Below are 20,931 nucleotides of genomic sequence, written 5' to 3' on the forward strand. Positions count from 1 at the left end.
TAAAGTCCTTCCCTCTGTGTTTCCAGGTGGCAACTCCTCTCAGAGTAGCTCCCCCAGCTCCAGTGCTCCAAACTCCCCCGCAGGCTCCGGCCATATCCGTCCCAGCACCCTCCACGGCCTGGGCCCCAAACTGACTGGCCAAAGGCTCCGACAGGGCCGTCGCAAGTCCGTCGGCAGCATTCCCCTCTCCCCTCTGGCCCGCACCCCATCCCCAACCCCCCAGCCCACCTCCCCGCAGCGCTCACCCTCTCCTTTACTCAGCCATGGGTCCATGGGGATCTCCAAGACCACCCAAGCCTTCCCGGTCAAGATGCACTCGCCCCCCACCATTGTCCGCCACATGGCACGGCCCAAGAGCGCGGAGCCTCCCCGCTCGCCGCTCCTCAAGCGGGTGCAGTCGGAGGAGAAGCTGTCGCCCTCCTACACGGGCGACAAGAAGCACATGTGTTCCAGGAAGCACAACCTGGAGGTGACCCAGGAAGAGGCCCAGGGAGAAGAGTTGAGGCCTGGGGACAGGGACCACCACACCCTGCAGAGTGTGGAGGAGAAGCCCTGCGAGCCTCCGGCCATCACCCGGGTCCGGCCGGCTGAGCAGGGCTGCCTCAAGAGGCCAGTTGGCCGCAAGGTGGGCCGCCAGGAGTCTATGGAGGAGCTGGACAAGGAGAAACTGAAAGCCAAGGTGGTGATGAAAAGACAGGACTGGTCAGAGAGGCGAGTGTCCCTGCAGAAGCAGGACGCACTACAGGAGTCTGATATGTCTGGTGCTGAAGGAGGAAGAAGCCAGGGCAGAAGCCAATGCTCAGAGACAGTCTCACTGGAAGGCAAAGCTGCCAGCACCACGGTAAAAGATGTCCTGTATAAGAAGCTGAACACTCGGGCCTGTGAGGGCAGCCCTGAACAACTAGTGGGCAATAGCTCTGACTCGCCTCTGTGCTCCATCCACCCTGACTGGAGCCCCCAGAAGACTGAGTGGCAGCTGTCCAGGCAGAGCAAGGAGGGTGGTAAGCCAGAAAGGCTGGACTTCAAGGCCCCCAACATGGAGTTTGCCCGGAAGAGGCAGTCGTTCGAGGAGCGGGAAGACTGCATGTGTCGACTCTCTCCCGTCATTCATGAGAGCCTCCATTTTGGCTCCACCCGTTCCAAGAGTCTGCAGCTGGACTCGGCCCTGGCTCTAGACCACGTCAAGGGTACCATGTGTAGCGTCCACTCCAGCCCTGAGGGCCTGAACCCCAAGATATTCCCTGGGAGAGGAGAGGGAAGCGCCGTGGAGAAACTCCAGCTCATCTCCTCCAGTGAAGGCTCCCTCAGGAAGACCTCCTCAGAGTACAAGCTGGAGGGGCGTCTGGTCTCCTCCCTCAAACCCCTAGAGGGCACCCTAGACATTGGCCTGCTCTCCGGGCCAAGGGTGTCTAAAACAGACACCTGCCTCTCTAAGATGTCTGACAGTGATATTGGCTCGATAGGGACGCCAATGTGGCTGCAAAGCCCAGTTGAGCGGCAGGTGTTGATTCCCCTGCTAAAACCCTCTGACAAGCAGAAGAGCCCCCCCACCAGTATACTAAGCCCTGGAGCTGTTGTGGCCCTTAGCAGTCCAGTTCCGGCCAAAGAGGAAGCCAGTATTTCCAACACTGGGCTTAAATGCAGTAGCAGTGGTGAGAAGCCACACGACAGACCTAGTCACCATGAACCCCCAATGGCTCCCTCCAATGCGGAGGTCTCAGACTTTGGTGGGAAACAAGAAAGCAGGTCCAGTATGATAACTCACGATCATAGGGCATTGCGCCACAGCGCCCACTTCTCCCACTGTGGGAAGACGCCCTCCATACGGGAGGTCAGCAACGAAGACCAGGAGGAGGAGGTGGAGCCACCACAAGAGACCCCAGCCCCCACACAGCAAAACAACACCGATATCTCCAAGACATCCGATACGGTTGTCATTGCAAAGACGGAGAGTCCCAAAAATACTGCAGCATCCTTCCCTGCCTCAAATGTGGAGGTTCAAGAAATTGCCCCTCATGCAGCTGTACCAGTGAAGCAAAGTTCAGATTGTCAGTCAGGGCCTGGTTACCTGCAGAGCAATGAGAAACAAAGACCAGCTGAGAATACAAGTAGCATCACTACAGTTGTACAATATAATTTAGAGCCGACTTCATATCTGTCAAAGCAGCAGATGGTATACAGCAGTCCCTCGACAGTGACCACAACACAAACATCCATCCCTGCTCCAATCTCTAGTCTTGGAGATATGAACCGAACAAGTGGTCAAATGTCTATAAGACAGCACTCCACAGCGAAAACCCAAAACTTGGACAAGGTTCAAAGCAACAGGCCAGTACCAAACAAGGCCAGTGAACCTGCCAGTGTGTCTGCTGTTGAGGAGCTCAAAGCTGCAAATGCAGCAAGAGATAAAATGGCCGAAGTCAGAGAGACAAGTCCTAAAGTGTATGTAAAATGTGGCTTATCTAAAGGAATTGTGGACACTGCAACTGCTAAAACTGAAGCAACACAGAGGTGTGATCAAAGTAAAGATGCTTGTCCTATTGGCAGTCGGGTAGCTATTAGTATTGTAGCAAAGCAAATTCGAGAAGGTCCCACTTCACCAAAGACAAAGGGTAGCATTGCAAAGACTGGAGAGCGAGAGAAGCCATATTTAACAAACCGACCTGCTGAAAAGACTTGGGTCAAAGGGGCTCATGAGGCAGAAATCCCAGTCTCTAAAAAGCAAACTGCTGATGTAAATATCAAAGAGACGAGTCCTGTGCGGATAGTGAAACAGTCACCACCAAGTCCTGCTTCAACAAAACAAACAACCTTCAATCCCAAAACTAAGCCAAGATCTGAGGAAGAGAGGGAGAGGTATGAAGTGAAAACTCCTGCCCCAGTCGTCAAAGTAAGCCTGGATTCAAAACAGCAAGAGTCATCTCAGAAAACTACAGTATCAATGGTCAAAGAAATCCCAGACTCAAAGCAGAATGAACCCCTACTCAAAACCTTGTTCCAAAGCCACATCGTCAAAGAAAGTTCAGACTCCAAACATAACAAATCTTTGTCCCTAACTCCTGTCCCAACCCCAGTTGTCAGACACAACTCTGACCCAAAACAGAAAGAACCAGAACCCCACACCTTTGCCCCAACCCCAGCCCAAGTCATCAAAGATAACCTGGACTCAAAACAAAAATCACCCCCTCACAAAACCTCAACCTCAATGAACTCAAAACAAAAGGAAATCACTACTTCAACTGTTGTTAAACAAATCATAGACTCAAAACAGAAATCCCCCCCTCACAAAACCCTTGCCCCAACTGCAACCCCAGTCATGAAAGAGCCAGCGCCGGTCTTTGCTGCACCCCGACAGCAGGCACAGCAAGAGCCTCCGACCCGGGCCAGCGCTCCCTCCCAGTCTGCCCCTGTACCAGTCCTGCTGGCCCCAGCAGTGAGAAGAGAAGCACACCCACCCAACGGTGGAGCTCTCTCAGGCAGGGCCAGCGGCAGCACCGGACAGGAGGCTGTGGTCCAGACCTCCAGGGAGGATCAGGGGAGGCCGAGGGTAGAGGCTCCCAGGTCAGAGGGCCTTAGGTCAGACTCTCATAGGAGCCTGGGTGGGATGGATACCACAGGGCCAACACCCACCTCCACCTCCACCAGCAACAGGACCCCCCAGGCCAAACACAGCACAGCTGAATCCAGGGTCACGAACTCTGATAAACAGGTAGCCTGTAGCCGAAAAGAACAGGCTGACAAGAAGAAAAGGGAATCTGCTCAAGAGGTAGCATCTACACAGAAAAACACCAAGATAGAGACTTCAAGAGTGGCTACCGCGGTGAAAGAGGGTTCAGGTTCAGACAAAGACTCGGCCGAACACAAGCAAACCAAGGAGTCGCCACGCAGCCCCGCTAACAAAGGAGATGCGGAATTTAAAAAATAAGACAGCAGCCACCCTTACATTTGCGGTATGTCTGAGATAAGACAAGGTAGACATTTTTGTTGTTGTTCATAGTGTCATCATACCTTATTTTTTTGAGAACCGGGGAAGCTGTTACTTCAGTGTTTATATGGCGTGAGAGAGGTGTGTTGTCCTGAGTGTGTGTGTGTGTGTATAGTGGTGTAAGCGTATGCTTGGGCAATACTGTAAATGTCTAATGTTCTTGGACTGAATGTAGACAATGATTTGCTGCTCATTTATGGTTCTCTGCTGTGTGAAAAAAAAGGTGTCAAATTTGTATCCTATGATTGTTTGGAGCTTTTATTTTTTAATTGACAGCAGAGTGCAATGTGAAATCAAAATGTAGTGGGCAGTATGGAGTAGCCTTTTCCAAGGTTTTGAATTGCACTCTGGGTTTAGAGTTCTGGGTTAAGAGCACCTGAAATTGAAGGTAGCAGACTTTCAATGCGTGTAGACGGAAGTATTTCCATTTCACTCCCACTCAAAGAGCTGTGTTAGGTGAAAACACGGTAGTCATGGCACATCATCCGGTTAACCATTTAAGAGGTGTGACAGTGATGCAGATCATTCACCAAAAGTTTGTTTAGATACTTTATCTTATGTCACTTTTTTTTATTTTTTTATTATTACCTAGAGGTGAAGTGTGTTTTTTTGTTTTGGGTAGCGGTGCACAGAAGGAATGCACTATGTCCTGTGCTTCTCACCTAGAACTATTTAATATGGAATCATCTTACGGTTCTGGAATCATATTTAGTGGAAGGGGCCTTAGGGTTAAGGGGGAATTTTAAAAAACTTGCTGTTCTTAGCAGGTTATGGTGTAATTCACATTCCTTTCACATCTCTACATTTCTAAACCTTTGATTTTTATGCAATTGTGTAAATAATTATGACAAAACTAACAAAAAATTGGGATACATGGGCTTAAGTAAATATAAGTGTTTGTTTTGTATGTATATATTTTCCAATGTCATGTTTGTATACGCAATGATATGTCATTTCAGAATCATGTCCTGCTTGATAATTCTGTGGTCTAGAATAAGCTAATGTAATGTCTATCTATACCTATCCAAAATACATCCTCTCTCTAACAGTCGTTTTAACACATTCTGATATGTTCAGAATTTTACTTGAGGAGAAATAAAGCATACAATGGGCAGTTGTGCTTTTCCTCAAAAATGTAGTGTTGAAGATTTAAACAAAAGATAACTGTGAGAGGGGCAAGTGGTTCCCAAGAATGCATTCAATCGTGATTTTGTTGTAAAGATGTATGAAGAATTGTAATGACCGTGTAAAATTGAGATACTTCACTGAGCCCAGGAGAAAATATTTATGTTATTATGACGATGTGTAGAATGCAAGCTCCAAGGAGTTGGAATAAACCAACAATTCTGAGTACGTTTGCCACACTATGGAAGAGATTTCTCGAAGTCTGTTTTTAAGGAGTCGTCTGCATCGATTGGGTGTTTTCCTATTCTGTTTATATTTGTACGGACAGACATTCATACAATGTGAAATGTATTTTCGGGTATGGTAAATTAAAAAGGGCTTAAATTCAAGTAAATGTCAAGCAAATTTATTGAGAATGTCTGGTTTGCAAGAGATTAGATTTCAGTTACAGTTCTGAAGTCGTGTTCTAGCCTTGTATTGTTTTTCTCATTTTCATTCAACTCCAGACTTTTCTTTTTCCGTACGTGATGCAGTAGCCTACATTTATGTACCAGATCGTCCGGATGAGAACTGTGCCCAGTTAAATGTCTAGCTAACAATAGGCTTGAAAGGACAGATTTTGTAAGAACAAAATGCACCAATATACTAATCTTAGTTCATATACATAAATGTCATTATTCTAGACAGTTGTTGTTTAGATGATTCTAGCTTTGTGTATCAGAAAAAAGTTGACTTCTTTTACACTGACCTAGGGATGTCCTGTAGGTTAGCTGCCAGGCCTTTTGACTGCATACCCTAAATATCAAACACAAAGTAGATTTCTAATTATGTGATACAATATTTACTCTATAATGTAGGCTATGTCATAACAATAAACAATCTACTGTATCTTAGAGAGGCAAACAAAAAAACATTATGTAAACTGGACACAATATATTTACATAAATGGCATACTGTACCCAAGAAGGCACACTGTGGACAAATACAAATCAGGTTGATTGTAGAGATTTTTTTAAATAATGTGTTATCATAGTCCCGTGTAGCTCAGTTGGTAGAGCATGGCGTTTGCAACGCCAGGGTTGTGGGTTCGTTTCCCACGGGGGACCAGTATGGAAAAAAAACAAAAAAAAACATGTATGCACTCACTTAACTGTAAGTCGCTCTGAATAAGAGCGTCTGCTAAATGACTAAAATGTTATCAGAATCTGAAGTTTTACTATTCTCATTAGTTATTGTAAATGTATTGTCAAACATTTGGGGAGAAAAAAATACACCTTTAATATTAAACACCTTTCCCCTGCTAGTTGTAGTAGTTTGGGGAGAGTAGGAGAAGAATGATTGAGATGAAAATGTCTTATGGGGCTATCTTGTCCGCTATCAAACAGGCTCTGGATATAGACAGAAATGAATCGAAAAACACTTCCTTTGAATGACGGAGCGTATATTTGTCTCCATGCCTTTTGTTTCTGACGATTGACATTTAAATCCTTTAAAAAAAGCACATTCAATGTTTGTTTACAAATACTTCATGGATGTATATTGTGTAATTGATTTGCCAAATCTGTGTACTACATCACAGGAAATATGTTTGTGATAGTGTTTGTGATTTCCTCACCTACCCAGCCACCCAGTTGTACTGTTAGACTGTCTCTGTTTCAACATCCGTCGGGTCCCACATGGTCCTGCTTGTTTTTTGTTTCCTTTTTTCCTCTGTGTGAAACTAGTATTAGATGAACTTGCTTACTATTGTTTGTCATTTAGGATCTGTGCAATAAAAATGTTTGAGTTTTGGTATTTCGCCCAAGGAAAGCTCTATGGATGTCATAGATGTTGTATATTAAAACAGATATTTATACTTCTAAAGTTGCATAACACTGAGAATAAAAAGCATGATAAAACAGTTTCTTTTTATTGATTTAATGAAATGATAATGACAAATCTGAATATGCATGATTTCTTATTGTGATGTAGCGATTATGAAGAGCTACACTAAAAAGGCATATGCCTGGCCTTGTATTTAACCTTGGAAAGTTCAGCTGTTAGGCATGTGATAGAACTACCCTGATTGTGTTAGTCAGTGAACTAAACTTCGTTCTGTCCCACTTACTTGGGTTGTCCCCTTAAGATCGTCTATAAATGCTAAAACTATAATCTGCAACTGTTTGCAACCGCTTTCTTTGGGGTTAAGTTTAGTGTTGGGCTAGGGTTATTGGAAAGTTAGCTGAACTGTTACCATCTGCAGGGGACTATATCCAAATAACGTGTTACCCTTCAAAGCTGTTCGTATCCTCTGTATTGCTTCCTTCGTTTTTTAATGATGACAAATGCAATTCTTAAAATTGTCATTGACATAACGACAAGCCCAAATGCTAACATGCCTGTGGAAAAAACACAATTAAAATACACATCTGATAACCTTTCCTTTGAACCAACACATGTTGTCCTATCAATGTTCATCACTTTATTGGCATTGCTCTGAATCCAACCAATTAATTGAATGTTGGAACAGTTGCATGTCAAAGGGTTGCCACTCAGGTCAATTTTGCTATTTTCTGTTAAAGCTTTGACAGAGTCAACGTCAACCATTTCTATCTGATTTATGGCTAAATTTAACAGGACATTCGTACTGGCTACACCTAGTTTATTACCACTAAGATCTGCATACGCCAGGTTGGTGAGGTAGCGAAATGCGTTATTCTTAACAGATATGTCACACACTGCCAAAACCAGGCTCAGTAGAAGAGGAACCTGTATAAACATCTAACCATTAGAAACAACCCCGTCCTTAAAGGAACTGCCCCTCAAATTGAGATGCTCCAGGCTTTTCAGACCTTCCAGAAGGTTCCACTGGACACTGAAGTCACCAAACTTCCACGAGATATTTAGCATTCGGAGCTGACCTAAGTTACGGAGAGGACCACCTGCTGCGGTGTGGGCAACGCGGGTAACTTTCAAATTACTGCAGTCCAATTCTATCAACCCTGAGGTCTCGTTGAATGGCATGTCCCCCCACTTCATGGAGGTTGCTGGGACGTTGTAGCTGAGGTTGAGCTTATGGAGCTGACCCAGACCTGCTAGCTGGACTTCGCAGCACTGAGCTCCGTCTGTCAGCAACCTGCTGTGACTCCAGTCAAGCAGCTCCAGCTTGATGGCATTCCTCAGGCAGCTCTCTTTAAAGTCCATCCCGAAGGTCAGCTGTTGGGCCTGGTTGCCCCTCACAGACAGGACAGTTAGCTGGGGAAGAGAGGCGGCGTTGGTCTGACACAGGTCCTTGAAGCTGATCTGGTTCAGGATGAGGTGGGTAAGAGATGTCATCTTGTGATGGAGGCCGGCAGGGAGTGGAGATGAGACAACTTCTGAAGGCCCTTCGGGCACTCGAACGGGGCGTCATCGGTCAGATCTGGGAAGTACTGTAGTTGGAGGCTCAGTTCGTTCACGGTGATGTTACAGAAAGCGTGAAGGGACTCAGCCCGCATGGTGGCAGATGGGCTGTCCTCGTAGACCCCCAGGGAGAGAATGTTGGTCTGAACTCTGTCCGGCTAAGATTACTGAAATGTCCCCTTCGCTGAGGCAGTCACTGAAATCTAGGCTGTTGAAGTGACAGGATTCGAAGGAGTTTGGTTTAATGTACACAATGCTGTTGCCTTTGAAGCTGACGTTGAGAAGGCTGGCTTTCTTCAGTACAGCCACCTCTGCAGCTGAGATATTCTGGAGGGAATTCATTGGAAGATTGATTGTCATTTTTTGCCAGTTGAACTGGTTTAGATCATGTAAGGAGTCAATGTCATTGTCACCAAGGTCCAGTGTTTCTAAAGAATTGAGATTCATGCGAGGGAGGAATTTCAGGTCATCTGTTGATTTCTGAGTTAAACTAAGATGTTTCAGGGACTGAGGTCCTGCCAAAGCATCATCCGACAAAAACATTAACTGGTTCGCTATCAAGATAAGAGTCTCTAGGTCTGCTTGGTGGTGCAAGACATCCTTGAATATACAGTTTATTTTGCATCTGTAATTAAGAGTGAAACATTCAAGGTGATAATCCAGGACTAAAGCTTTATTTTATGTACAGCTAAAACCCTGTATTTTGTTATTTTAAATTGTTACAGGAAGTAACCAACCTGGTTGGATCCAATGAGACAAGCTCCTTCAGCCTAACAAAAGTGGTGTTGTAAATGGCTGGCAGGTAGTTAAAGCTGAAATCCAGAGTATTGGTGGAGCTGGGAAGCCCATTAGGGATTCTAGGTAAGCCTTGACCAGAGCAATCAGCTGTTGGGCCTGGTTGCCCCTCAAAAGAATAAAAAAAAGTCTCATCAGTCTGAAACAAAAAATGAAATTACTTTCCTAATATTCTATTAATGTCTATAATGACTGCATATATTTTTTATACATTTGTATTATAGCAAAGTATTAAACAGTTATAATCGTTGCTAAGTTTTAATAAGCATGTATAAGGGCGTATTGACAAAAGTTAAAACTGTATATAATTAACATGAGGGTTGCTAAATTTTCAATAAACTTTAAAATTGTAATTACGAGCATCTCAAAATGTGCTAAATAAATACTAATATCACAATTTACCAGTTCACAGACTTTCTTCGGGCGAGGAATAGCATTACTCGCCCTAGTAAAGTATAGAACTGTGAAAACACAGATAATCCACTGTCTATTCATGATGGCACTGGATCTAAATGAAATAAGTAAGCCTTTTTCATGTGCAGACATAGACAAATAGCAGAACTAACAACTGAAACCTGGAAGTAGGAATAAAAAAATCAAGAAGTATAGAGAACCTGTGCTACGATGTGTTTATTATTATGTTGGCTGATCAGACACTATTCTTTATTTCCATGCCAAATCCTCAGTCAGATGCAGACAACAACCTTACAAATTACACAGATATAGCGAGAGCTTGGGACTATAAGGTTATATCTGCAAAAATATGATTCTGAGATAATTGGCTTTAAAGTTCCGAAGCCTCATTGGTTTGAAAGGTGTCAGCAATTTTTGTATTGTATTCTTTTGAATTTAACAAAATGAATTGGGGTATTAAGAGTACTATATGTAAGTGCTAATGCCCTCGAAGCCGGTGTTTGCAAACCGTGCCAAAATATCCTCCAAACACCGGCTTTGAGAGCATTATCACTTTTATACAAGGGGTTACCAACATTCAAATCATGATTGACATATTTTCATAAAAAACGTTATTTTGATGAATTTATTAATACTATTTCATCCTTCCACAAGATATAGTCCCGGTACAAGTCTAAGGTTGCTTCCCAAGCTGGCTGGACGTTCGTTCTATCGGTTCAGTTGCCAGAGACGCGACCCAGTCATTGTCTTTTTGTTCTGTATCTATGAACGTGACCCAGTCGTTCGTTCTAGATGTTCCATTGCCATACTGGCTGGCAATGTTCTTATCCCTTGCGTGCTAGCTAGCCAACCAGCTAACTTAGTCACGTCAAAAAGTGCAGCCAGAATAACAGCAAAGTAGCTGCATTTGTTTAAGCTGTTTTCTAGTGACATTTATTTGGATACATCCATAACAATGAGCTAATGAGGTGCGATTTCGCCTGGCATAGAACATGTGCTCACTCGTCAGGACACTCCTGTTCAGAGGAGCTAGCCAACAACACAGCTAACACAATCACTTCAAACTGAAGCTGGAAAGACGTTTTACCTTTTTTCAATTGACATTTCTTTGTATATATCCATAAAAATGATGCCAGCGGATTCATGATTTCCAATGGCTGAGAAAAGCTGTCTCCCTGTCTGTCTCGTCCCGACTCCTGACAGAGCTGGAGATCGAATTTTAATATTGAAACAATGTTGCAAATGTCGGAGAGATAGACAGCAATGTTTATACAAATCTCCGCTGTTCAAAACTAAATGTTAGTCTGAAAGAAATGTGAGAATGTCTAGATGCTTTTTATAGTGGAGATCAAGTTTATAAATTGCCTGGCTGGGCTGATGAGACAGTGGATTGCGCAGTCAGATGGAACAGAGTAAATATGCATTTTAACATCATAGATTTAGCAGGTGGTAACTTGTGGAATAGACACAGGCTGGAATGCGGTTTTAACCAATCAGCATTCAGGATTAAACCCACCTGTTGTATAAAGGTAGAGAACATTTAACAGAATAAAGCTATGTCAATAACTCAATTTTGACAAAAATGCAGATAGAACCTTGTAGTCCCAAGCTCTCGATAGGCCTAAATGGAAGCTGCAAGTGCAACACTGTGGTGGGATTACAATACAATGCTAGTGATGTCTCCATTGTCTGGAACAAAAGTCTGTTTTTCCCCCAGGGCTCTGTCTGTGTGTGTATCATGTGCCTCCTAGGGATATGATCGGTGTATGTGCACAGATCACTCAGCACAAAGTAAAACTGGAACCAAGCCCACACCAAGGGATTGGGAAGAACAAATGCTTTAAGTTTGTGTCATCTCTGTCATACGTGAGGCTGTCCCTAGCAAAGGACAAGTGACAGTTTGTGAGAGTCGCGTTTTAGTGGCTCAGCCATTAGCGATGGACACCAGATTTAGCTAACATTTTCTGGCCAGTTGTAAATGAATATGCAATCACTATTTCACGTGCATCATGTGCAACTTGTTGATCATTTTAATGTCCCTGTAGACAAAAAGGAAATACATGTTTCTCATTTTGATATAATTATTTAGTCCATTCTTACAATGAAATAGGCAGGTATTAAAGGTAGGCTCAGAGAAATTATGTTGCATCGAGCAGCACCGCAGATATTGAGATGAGCGAGATGCAAGACTTCGCTCTCACACGGTCACACACAGTATCTGCGCATGTGCATGGGTTCGCTTCAAGCTGTTCACAGCGTGGTAGCCAGGGCACCAAAACAGCGGAGAAGTTGAGCATTGCACTTCAACAACTGGCGTAACACAGTTTCTTTGGACCCCTGCAAGATCGGAGGTCGCACCCCCCCCATATCTTTTGGTATTTGTTTCGTTAGTCCTTTGTTGATATAGTCCCAACATTTTTGCATGTCAGCAATCGAGTTTTCAAGATATATAACTTTAAAAATACCGAAATACAGCCTTTATGATGCATCATACCGGCTATATTTCTGTATTATGACACTCTAAACTGAGCTCCGGTGCGTTCAATTTCCTTTAATCATCCTTGAGATGTCACTACAACTTTATTGGAGTCCACCTGTGGCCAATTCAATTGTTTAGATATGATTTAGAAAGAAACACACCTGTCTATATAACGTCCCACAGTTGACAGTGCATATCAGAGCAGAAACTATACCATGAAGTCCAAGGAACTGTCCATATATCTCCGATATAGAATTGTGAGGAGTCATATACAGTATGTCTATTGCGCTGCACACAATTTAAACTTAGTCTTGAATGATGTATGCCAAGATATACCAGAGATTGCAAACACACAACTCAAACGCCGATTCACCAGTATGAACAAAATGCTTTTGTTGTTCAAGCACTCAGGCACTCTTGTCCACTAAAGAATATCTGTTTGCATCTGTCAATTTATTGGCTGTCCAGTATCGAGACAACCTGTCCCCAGAGCTTCTTATACAGTTAATCTCTTTCCGTAAGGTGTTGAGGCCTGCAATTAAGGAGAATGAGAGGCTCAATTAAGATGTTGCAGAACTGCTGTATTTGAAGCACCACTCCCTTCTGCCCACTTTCCTTGTAACTATCGCTTTTGCGGAGAGATCGTTTTCTAAACTCATAAATAACTACCTAAGAAGCATTAGGCTCTAGCATGTTTGTGTTGCTTCACAGTCGGTATGATATGCGCTTTTGAACACCTGAGTAAGCTCCATTCATTGCACTGGCGCCGTCGTAGCCTTGACCACGGATTTGTTCACCGATATCCGCTTACTTTCAATCATACTTTCAAAAGCGTTTTTTTTCTTCAAATACTTACAAAAACAAATTATATTTCAAGGCCTGAGGCACTTTTTCAGTCACATTCCTGAAGCCCAAGAAACAAACACTTAGCTTCCTAGTACATATGGAAATTAAAAAGGTTTATGAATGACTTTTTGGAGGGTTACTGTCAAAATGATTTATTACCAGTGGCGATTTTAGCATGTCAATCTTGGTGGGGCAAACTCCCAAAAATGTTTTTTTGATGGATGCCAGCAAAGCCACTACACTACACAACACAACACTAAACAATAACGGTGCGCTATAACGGTGACCACAAACTGTTAGGGCCTACATAAAGCTGTCTCAACAGCAGAGCTTTCTTTTCACCACTGTAGTGAATCCTTACCACTGCGACACCTTGCTATTAGCGGAGCCTTGTCTGGCAGGGAAACAGTTCATTCAGCCTAATTTACTGCCTTAAAATAACTGATATGGCTGACTTGCTTAAATAAATGTGGTTTCTACTGACAATTGAGATGTACAAACTAAGATGTACACCAAGTCAGAACCATAGGATAAATAAAGGGGGCAAATAAGCAGACAATGAAAGCTCTTACAATATAAAATGTCTCTAAAACAGGCTATAGGCTACATATGCACCACCAAGTCAGAACAGTAGGCTAAGTTATGAGGTGGAAAGGGACTAAATTATTAGGGTGAGGCACATGGTCTACTAACAGCTTACTACACAATATACACTTAGTATGACTTAGCTACAGTATACATATCTCCCTGGCATATTACATAATTTATACAGCAGCATACAATACATTTTTGGACTCAGCCTGTTGTGCTGTGCTCATTTGAACAGGAAGGTTGTGCGACGGTCCTTCTTGGGCAAATTTTGTTATCAAACTTTGATATCAAAGTCTGACATTCTCTGGATTTATGATGCTTTCAAGACAACTGGGAACTCTGGAAAAAAAACAAGGTCAAAGCATGACGTCATTGATTTAGCCAGTAAGCTCTTTTTTTCTGAGTTCCCAGTTGTCTTGAACTCACTGAAGTCTGAGATTTCCCAGCTCTGAGTTTCCAGTTGTTTTGAACGCGGCAAAAGTCATGCTTGATTGACAGCATGGCCAATGTATTCAACCTTTTATGGCCCATGGTGTTGAATGTTATTCCTTTTAAGCTTGGAAAAGAGACCCTTAAACCCAGACTTGGACCACACACCCACTCCACTGAATAGCAGGCTAGTGATTGCTTTGCAACGCTTGCAGTTAGCCACTGATTCCTTCCAAACCACTCATTGTTGAATTTGTGATTTCCAATTTGTGTAATGTTTATGTCCAATGGCCGATGAGCACCGATACGTTTTATCTATAATTTCTCTTCATATGACAAGGACTGAAAAGGATTTTCCAGGAGATTGTCGACTTGATTCATGATGATGACTGCTAGCTTGCTAGCTAAGATTTTGAGTATGATGTTGACATGATCAGTCCAATCAAAGCTACGGTAGATATAACGTGACTTGACGTCATTTTATCTGTGGCCAATGACCTTGAGCCTTCTTGGATGGGCACTTCTAATGTAACTCTAGGGAAGCACCCAAGGGGCTTGAATTTTCGAGCTCTACCCGTAGATTTTGCGGCGACAGAACACTGAGCCAATCACGGCGCAACTAGAGAACATTACCAACCCCTATGCTTCATATTTTCCGCTGGCTGCCCCACCACCACAGAAAGCACTGAGCTAGGCTGAAACATCTGCATTTTGGAGCTGCCTTACTCAAGAAAGCAAAAAAGAGACCATGTTTGTATGCAGCTTTATTAACTAAATTATTTTCTTTTTTTACATTGTTTGCAAACTGATACAAAGCATTCGGAAAGTATTCAAACCCCTTGACTTTTTCCACATTTTGTTACGTTACAGCTTTATTCTAAAATTGATTAAATACATGTTAATCCTCATCAATCTACACACAATACCCCATAATGACAAAGCGAAAACAAGTTTAGATTTTTTGCCGAATGTATTAAAAATAAAAAACATACCTTAAAAAATTCAGACCTTTTGCTATGAGACTCGAAATTGAGCTCAGCTGCATCCTGTTTCCATTGATCATCCTTGATGTTTCTACAATTTGATTGGAGTCCACCTGTGGTAAATTCAATTGATTGGACGTGATTTGGAAAGGCACCGACCTGTCTATACAAGGTCCCACAGTTGACAGTGCATGTCAGAGCAAAAACCAAGCCATGAAGTTGAAGGAATTGTCCGTAGAGCTCCGAGACAGGATTGTGTCGAGGCATAGATCTGGGGAAGGGTACCAAAAAATGTTGCAGCGTTGAAGGTCCCCAAGAACACAGTGGCCTCCATCATTCTTAAATAGAAGTAGTTTGGAACTACCAAGACTCTTCCTAGAGCTGAGCAATCGGGGGAGAAGGGCCTTGGACAAGGAGGTGACCAAGAACCCGATGGTCACTTTGACATAGCTCTAGAGTTCCTCTGTGGAGATGGGAGAACCTTCCAGAAGGACAACCATCTCCGCAGCACTCCACCAATCAGGCCTTTATGGTAGAGTGACTAGATAGAATCCACTCCTCAGTAAAAGGCACATGACCGCCCACTTGGAGTTTGCCAAAAGGCACCTAAAGACTCTCAGACCATGATAAACAAGATTCTCTGGTCTCTGGCCAAGATTTAATGCCAAGTGTCACATCTGGAGGAAACCTGGCACCATCCCTACGGGGAATCATGGTGGTGGCAGCATCATGCTGTGGGGATGTTTTTCAGCGTCAGGGACTGGGAGACTAGTCAGGATCGAGGGAAAGGTGAACGGAGCAAAAACCTGCTCCAGAGCGCTCAGGACCTCAGACTGGGGTGGAGGCTCACCTTCCAACAGGACAACGACCCAAAGCACACAGCCAAGACAACGCTGGAGTGGCTTCGGGACAAGTCTCTGAATGTCCTTGAGCGGCTCAGCCAGAGCCCGGACTTGAACCCGATCTAACATCTGGAGAGACCTGAAAATAGCTGTGCAGTGACCCTCCCCACCCAACCTGACAGAGCTTGAGAGGATCTGCAGAGAAGAATGGGAGAAACTCACCTAATACAGGTGTGCCAAGCTTGTAGTGTCATACCCAAAAAGAAAAATGGCTGTAATCGCTGCCAAAGGTGTTTCAACAAAGTACAGAGTAAAGGGTCTGAATACTTACGTAAATGTGATTTCCGTTTTTGCTCAAATTTCTAAAAATCTGTTTTTGCTTTGTCATTATGGGGTATTGTGTGTAGATTGATGAGGGGGGAAAAACAATTTAATCCATTTTAGAATGAAGCTGTAACGTAACAAAATGTGGAAAAAGTCAAGGGGTCTGAATACTTTCCGAATGCACTGTATGTGACACGTATTAATGCCAAAATAACATGCAAAACAGGCAACCAAAACATTATTTTTGCCAAAAAGGTGGTGCTCAAAAAAAGGTGTCTCTGCCCCACCTGCCCTGAATGACAGGTCGCCACTGTTTATTACATTTTTTTAAATAGACATTGATGACAGGCTCGTGGGCCCTCCCACCTTGCAGGGGTCTGAGGGGGTGTACGGTATGCCAGTGGCTTCAAAGATCTTAATGGTTGCGGAAATTGACCCACTATGGTGTTTACTTTCTGCAACTACATCATATCACTGAGTGCCTTGCAAAAGTATTCATCCCCCTTGGCGTTCTTCCTATTTTGTTGCATTACAACCTGTAATTTAAATGGATTTTTATTTGGATTTCATGTAATGAAAAAAATAAATAAATAACGGAAAAGTGGTGCATGCATACGTATTCACTCCCTTTGCTATGAAGCCCCTAAATAAGATCTGGTGCAACCAATTACCTTCAGAAGTCACATAATTAGTTAGATTGCACACAGGTGGACTTTACTTAAGTGTCACATGACCTGTTACATGATCTCAGTATATATGCACCTGTTCTGAAAGGCACCAGAGTCTGCAACACCACAAAGCAAGGAGCACCACCAAGCAAGCGGCACCGTGAAGACCAAGGAGCTCTCCAAACAGGTCAGGGACAAAGTTGTGGAGAAGTATAGATCAGGGTTGGGTTATAAAAAAATATCTGAAACTTTGAACATCCCACGGAGCACAATTAAATCCATTATTAACAAATGGAAAGAATATGGCACCACAACAAACCTGCCAAGAGAGGGCCGCCCACCAAAACTCATGGACCAGGCAAGGAGGGAATTAATCAGAGAGGCAACAAAGATACCAAAGATAACCCTGAAGGAGCTGCAAAGCTCCACAACGGAGATTGGAGTATCTGTCCATAGGACCACTTTACACCGTACACTCCACAGAGCTAGGCTTTACGGAAGAGTGGCCAGAAAAAAGCCATTGCTTAAAGAAAAAAATAAGCAAACATGTTTGGTGTTTGCAAAAAGGCATGTGGGAGACTCCCCAAACATATGGAAGAAGGTACTCTGGTAGTTATGCATGCTCAAGCTTTCTGATTTTTTTTGTCTTGTTTCTTGTTTGTTTCATCCCAAAAAATATTTTGCATCTTCAAAGTGGTAGGCATGTTGCGTAAATCAAATGATACAAACCCCCAAAAAATCGTTTTTAATTCCAGGTTGTAAGGCAACAAAATAGGAAAAATCCCAAGGGGGGTGAATACTTTCGCAAGCCACTGTACCTTTAAAATGAAAAGGGACTAGGCCAATTGGTATCATAATCTGTTTTTATGTGATTGACTCAACATTGTTTTGTAATTTTTAGATGTCTACAACTGATGGGGTGGCTACTAAAATATTTTAATCTGATAGCTTTCTAAAACTACAGTACCTCTGAGTTGACAGAGCCACAGTTACTTTGAAACCAAAATGGCTGCCATCCCATCTGCAGACCACAGAGGACAGACTTTCTCTACCACATTAGTATCTCACTTTACAATAGGTCAGCATATCTACAGAATAAATTAAAGTTTTGGTAAGGCATAACTGCAGTCCTTAGTTTACCATTGTCTTTAATGTGTCATAAGACTTGATATTAACATCAAATACTTGTGGATGTGGTATATATCATCAAACAACAGGGGGCACTGTCGGGCCATCTTTATGCTGAGGGTTTGCAAAGAAATGAATGCTCATCTGTTATGCAACAACTCTATCCAATTGAGAGATAAAGAAGACACACATTATAATCTCTGTATAAATAGATATAAACCTTTGGGTGATTAGGACACCACCCTGAACAAGCTGCATATTCGACAGAGAGACCAAAGATTAGCGGCCAGTCACTCAATCCCAAATGTTAATACACAGAATAATGTGAATCCAAATGGGATTCTGATGTGCTCAGAGGGAATTTAAAATGTTTAAGATGCTGAATACACATTAATATTGCAGATATAATACACAACACAATGCAATCTGTGACATAAACACAAACAATGTTATGTATTATTGCATGAGATGTAAAGTATGTCCTGAATACAACACAGCAGCAAGACTTGATTCTCAGCACTAGGCCATGTAATAATACTGCAATCTCTTCGTGCAGCAGAAGTAGGCCCAGTATAGAAAAGTACTGAATTATGCCCACTCCTAGTTACGTACAAACACAATACATTTCTGCGATCTGTCTCCATTCAATTATCCTTGCTGCATCATCTGTGTAATTACAGTACAGTCGTGATCAGGCAGATGTAGCCTGCCGGCACCCACCACCCACACTGAGCCATTACCAAAAACGCCAGGCAGGCACAGACAAAAAAAATCAGTTCAGGAATATTTTAAAAATGTTTTCTGATGAAATAGGGCAGAAAAAAAAGGATATCGGGTTTGGGTAATGAGGCCAGACAGCCATGGTAAAACTGTCATGGCAGTGGGGATGTCGCGGACGATGGCGGGGAAGTCAAAGGTCTCCCATGGCATGGTTTAGCACAAAGAGCAGACAGCGGGGCTCTTCTGACCTACATCGCTCAATTGAACATCAATGGACACTGGCCACTGCTTGTGGGACAGCCAGGCCCTTAATCTCCCGCAAATTTAAATAATCTTTACAGCCCCTCTGACTAAAACAGTGAAAGAGTGGTAGGGAGGTGGAAAGGGGGGCTTGTGTGTGAGAATATAATATAATTGTGTATTTTCCTACAGATAGACTAAAGACGACTACCCCCCTCGTGTGCATTGAGAAAGAGGGCATACGAGTAAACAGGGATATTATGATGGCTGCTCTGCCATTGGTTGGAAGCTGAGGTTAGGAGTGTATTTCCCATAGCCCTGGAGAAGCTTGTTTGGGTTTGTGCAATGACCAAGGTTACTTTAGGCAGTTTGTTATTCATTTAGACTCGGGTATCTTGGGTTCCTCTTGAGTTTCTCTTTAGCATTATAGTTGGTTTGTATTGCCAATTTATGACAGTTATTTTTGGTGTTATAGTTACAGGGAGGTCTTATTTTCAGTGGAAGCCTTGACTGGCTTTTTCCTTTTCCATGTGGCCCACTGGCCTATGTTTGACATGTTATCCGTCTCTATCGTATAACCGCAGTGATTAATGTTTCTTGTTAGTCAACAAGCTAGGCAGCAGCATGAAATTGGAACTGTTCACCAATTTACACAATTGGCAAAAGAACAAGTCTGCTCTACTCCTCCACATCGCATCCCCCCAATCCACTCTTCCTCATTTAATCCTGCTATCAAAACCACACTTCATTACAGTGCAGGCAGTTTTAGATTAAACCCCCATCCCTCCCATCCCCCCACCACTGCCATCTTTCATTACTGTGAATCTGCAAACCTTACCGTGGCTGGGAGTCTCTCTCTATCACCCTGACCAAACCTTCTCTCACCACCGCCTCCGTCGTAAGAATTTAACTTCTAAATGAAATCAGTTATGAATAATGCATTAAGGGGTTAATAAAACAAGCGGCAAACAATCTGAGCATGCAGACGGAGGGAGATAGGGTACGGTACAGGAGAGTCTGGAAGGTGAATCATGGAGATGGACAGTATCTTGATGGGACTTCTCGCTTGATGTCACTGAACGCTTCGCGGCCAGCGTGACGGCAGGCGATGGAGGCAGGAATGGAGGGAACATAGAAGGCGTCATTTACTGAGGCTTGTTTATGTCATTCATTTAACAAAAAGGCAGATCAATTCTAACCGTGTGACCTACAGTGTTGTTATCAATAAGGTGTGGATTTAAACTCAGGCGCCACACGCACGTAGGTGAACATGTAGGCACAAGCAGGTGCACGTATATGCGCACGCACACACAGAGTATTATCCCACAATCTGTCCCGGTGGACAATAGCAGCTCAAAGAAAAGGTTCTGAGCACTGTAACCTTCTCTTTATTTAATAATGTGGTTTCTTGTGGTTGAGTTGAGCCATTTGAGCAGCTATAATCATGTATTTGTATATCCCTGTACTATTTATATATTATGTTGTCTGTATGTCTACATGCTACAATACAAATGGCCCTTTCGAGATCATAAAGACTACAAGATTGTAGTCAATGTGAACATCACCATGCCATTGTTTACATTCTTAATTAATTATGATAAAACCATCAAAAGGCAGCAGTGGTTAATGAATCAGTAGACTGCTCGGTGTGGTGTGGAATGCTAGCTGTCTCTATCTGCATGCCTCTGACACAGTTCCTCTGGAAGCATGCAATCTGAGAGGAGGATAAATCCTCTCTGGCTTCTATTCACTTCTGCCTCTGGACGTAGATCAGGTACATTTTGTTACTTGGGAATCCGCCAAGCCCCAGCCCTAGCCCCAACCCCCATATTCTGCACGTTGCAATTAATACTGTCTAGGCTTTAGACAGAAAGAACCCAGTCTGGCCATTCACACAAAAGGAGGAGAAGCTATGTAGTATATAGAATTATATAGGAGTAAGCTTACTCTGTTAGAGAAATAGTTTTATAAATAAACGGCG

At 43.1% G+C, this 20,931-nt stretch overlaps 2 protein-coding genes across 5 annotated transcripts in view; one reads left to right on the forward strand and one right to left on the reverse strand.

Moving 5' to 3' along the window:
• The window catches only part of LOC121582618 (microtubule-associated serine/threonine-protein kinase 3-like), a 167,542-nt gene extending 161,472 nt beyond the window's left edge, over positions 1 to 6,070 (forward strand). For all 4 annotated transcript variants that reach the window (XM_045225097.1, XM_045225100.1, XM_045225099.1 and 1 more), the window contains one exon: positions 27 to 6,070. In XM_045225097.1, the coding sequence (XP_045081032.1) occupies positions 27 to 3,925 (3,899 nt within the window). In that variant the 3' untranslated portion in view covers positions 3,926 to 6,070. The remainder of the gene's footprint in view (positions 1 to 26) is intronic.
• Positions 6,071 to 7,479: 1,409 nt separating this feature from the next.
• On the reverse strand, positions 7,480 to 18,920 carry cd180 (CD180 molecule). The gene is made up of 6 exons (XM_045225431.1): positions 18,861 to 18,920; positions 9,229 to 9,395; positions 8,660 to 9,116; positions 7,876 to 8,425; positions 7,571 to 7,713; positions 7,480 to 7,488 (listed from the first exon to the last, which is right to left on the reverse strand). The coding sequence occupies exons 1-6, from the start codon at positions 18,918 to 18,920 to the stop codon at positions 7,480 to 7,482; spliced, it is 1,386 nt and encodes a 461-aa protein (XP_045081366.1).
• Between the last annotated feature and the right edge of the window lie 2,011 nt (positions 18,921 to 20,931).

Source organism: Coregonus clupeaformis, chromosome 15 (genome assembly GCF_020615455.1).
Source record: "Coregonus clupeaformis isolate EN_2021a chromosome 15, ASM2061545v1, whole genome shotgun sequence".
Lineage (NCBI taxonomy): Eukaryota > Metazoa > Chordata > Actinopteri > Salmoniformes > Salmonidae > Coregonus > Coregonus clupeaformis.

Coding starts and splice junctions, on each gene's coding strand:
- cd180 (XM_045225431.1), bottom strand. CDS start 18,920: ATGCCATGGGAGACCTTTGACTTCCCCGCCATCGTCCGCGACATCCCC. Junction 9,396..18,860: donor ACATCCCCACTGCCATGACA/GTTTTACCATGG, acceptor TATTCTTTTGAG/GGGCAACCAGGCCCAACAGC. Junction 8,426..8,659: donor TCAGCGAAGGGGACATTTCA/GTAATCTTAGCC, acceptor CTCCATCACAAG/ATGACATCTCTTACCCACCT.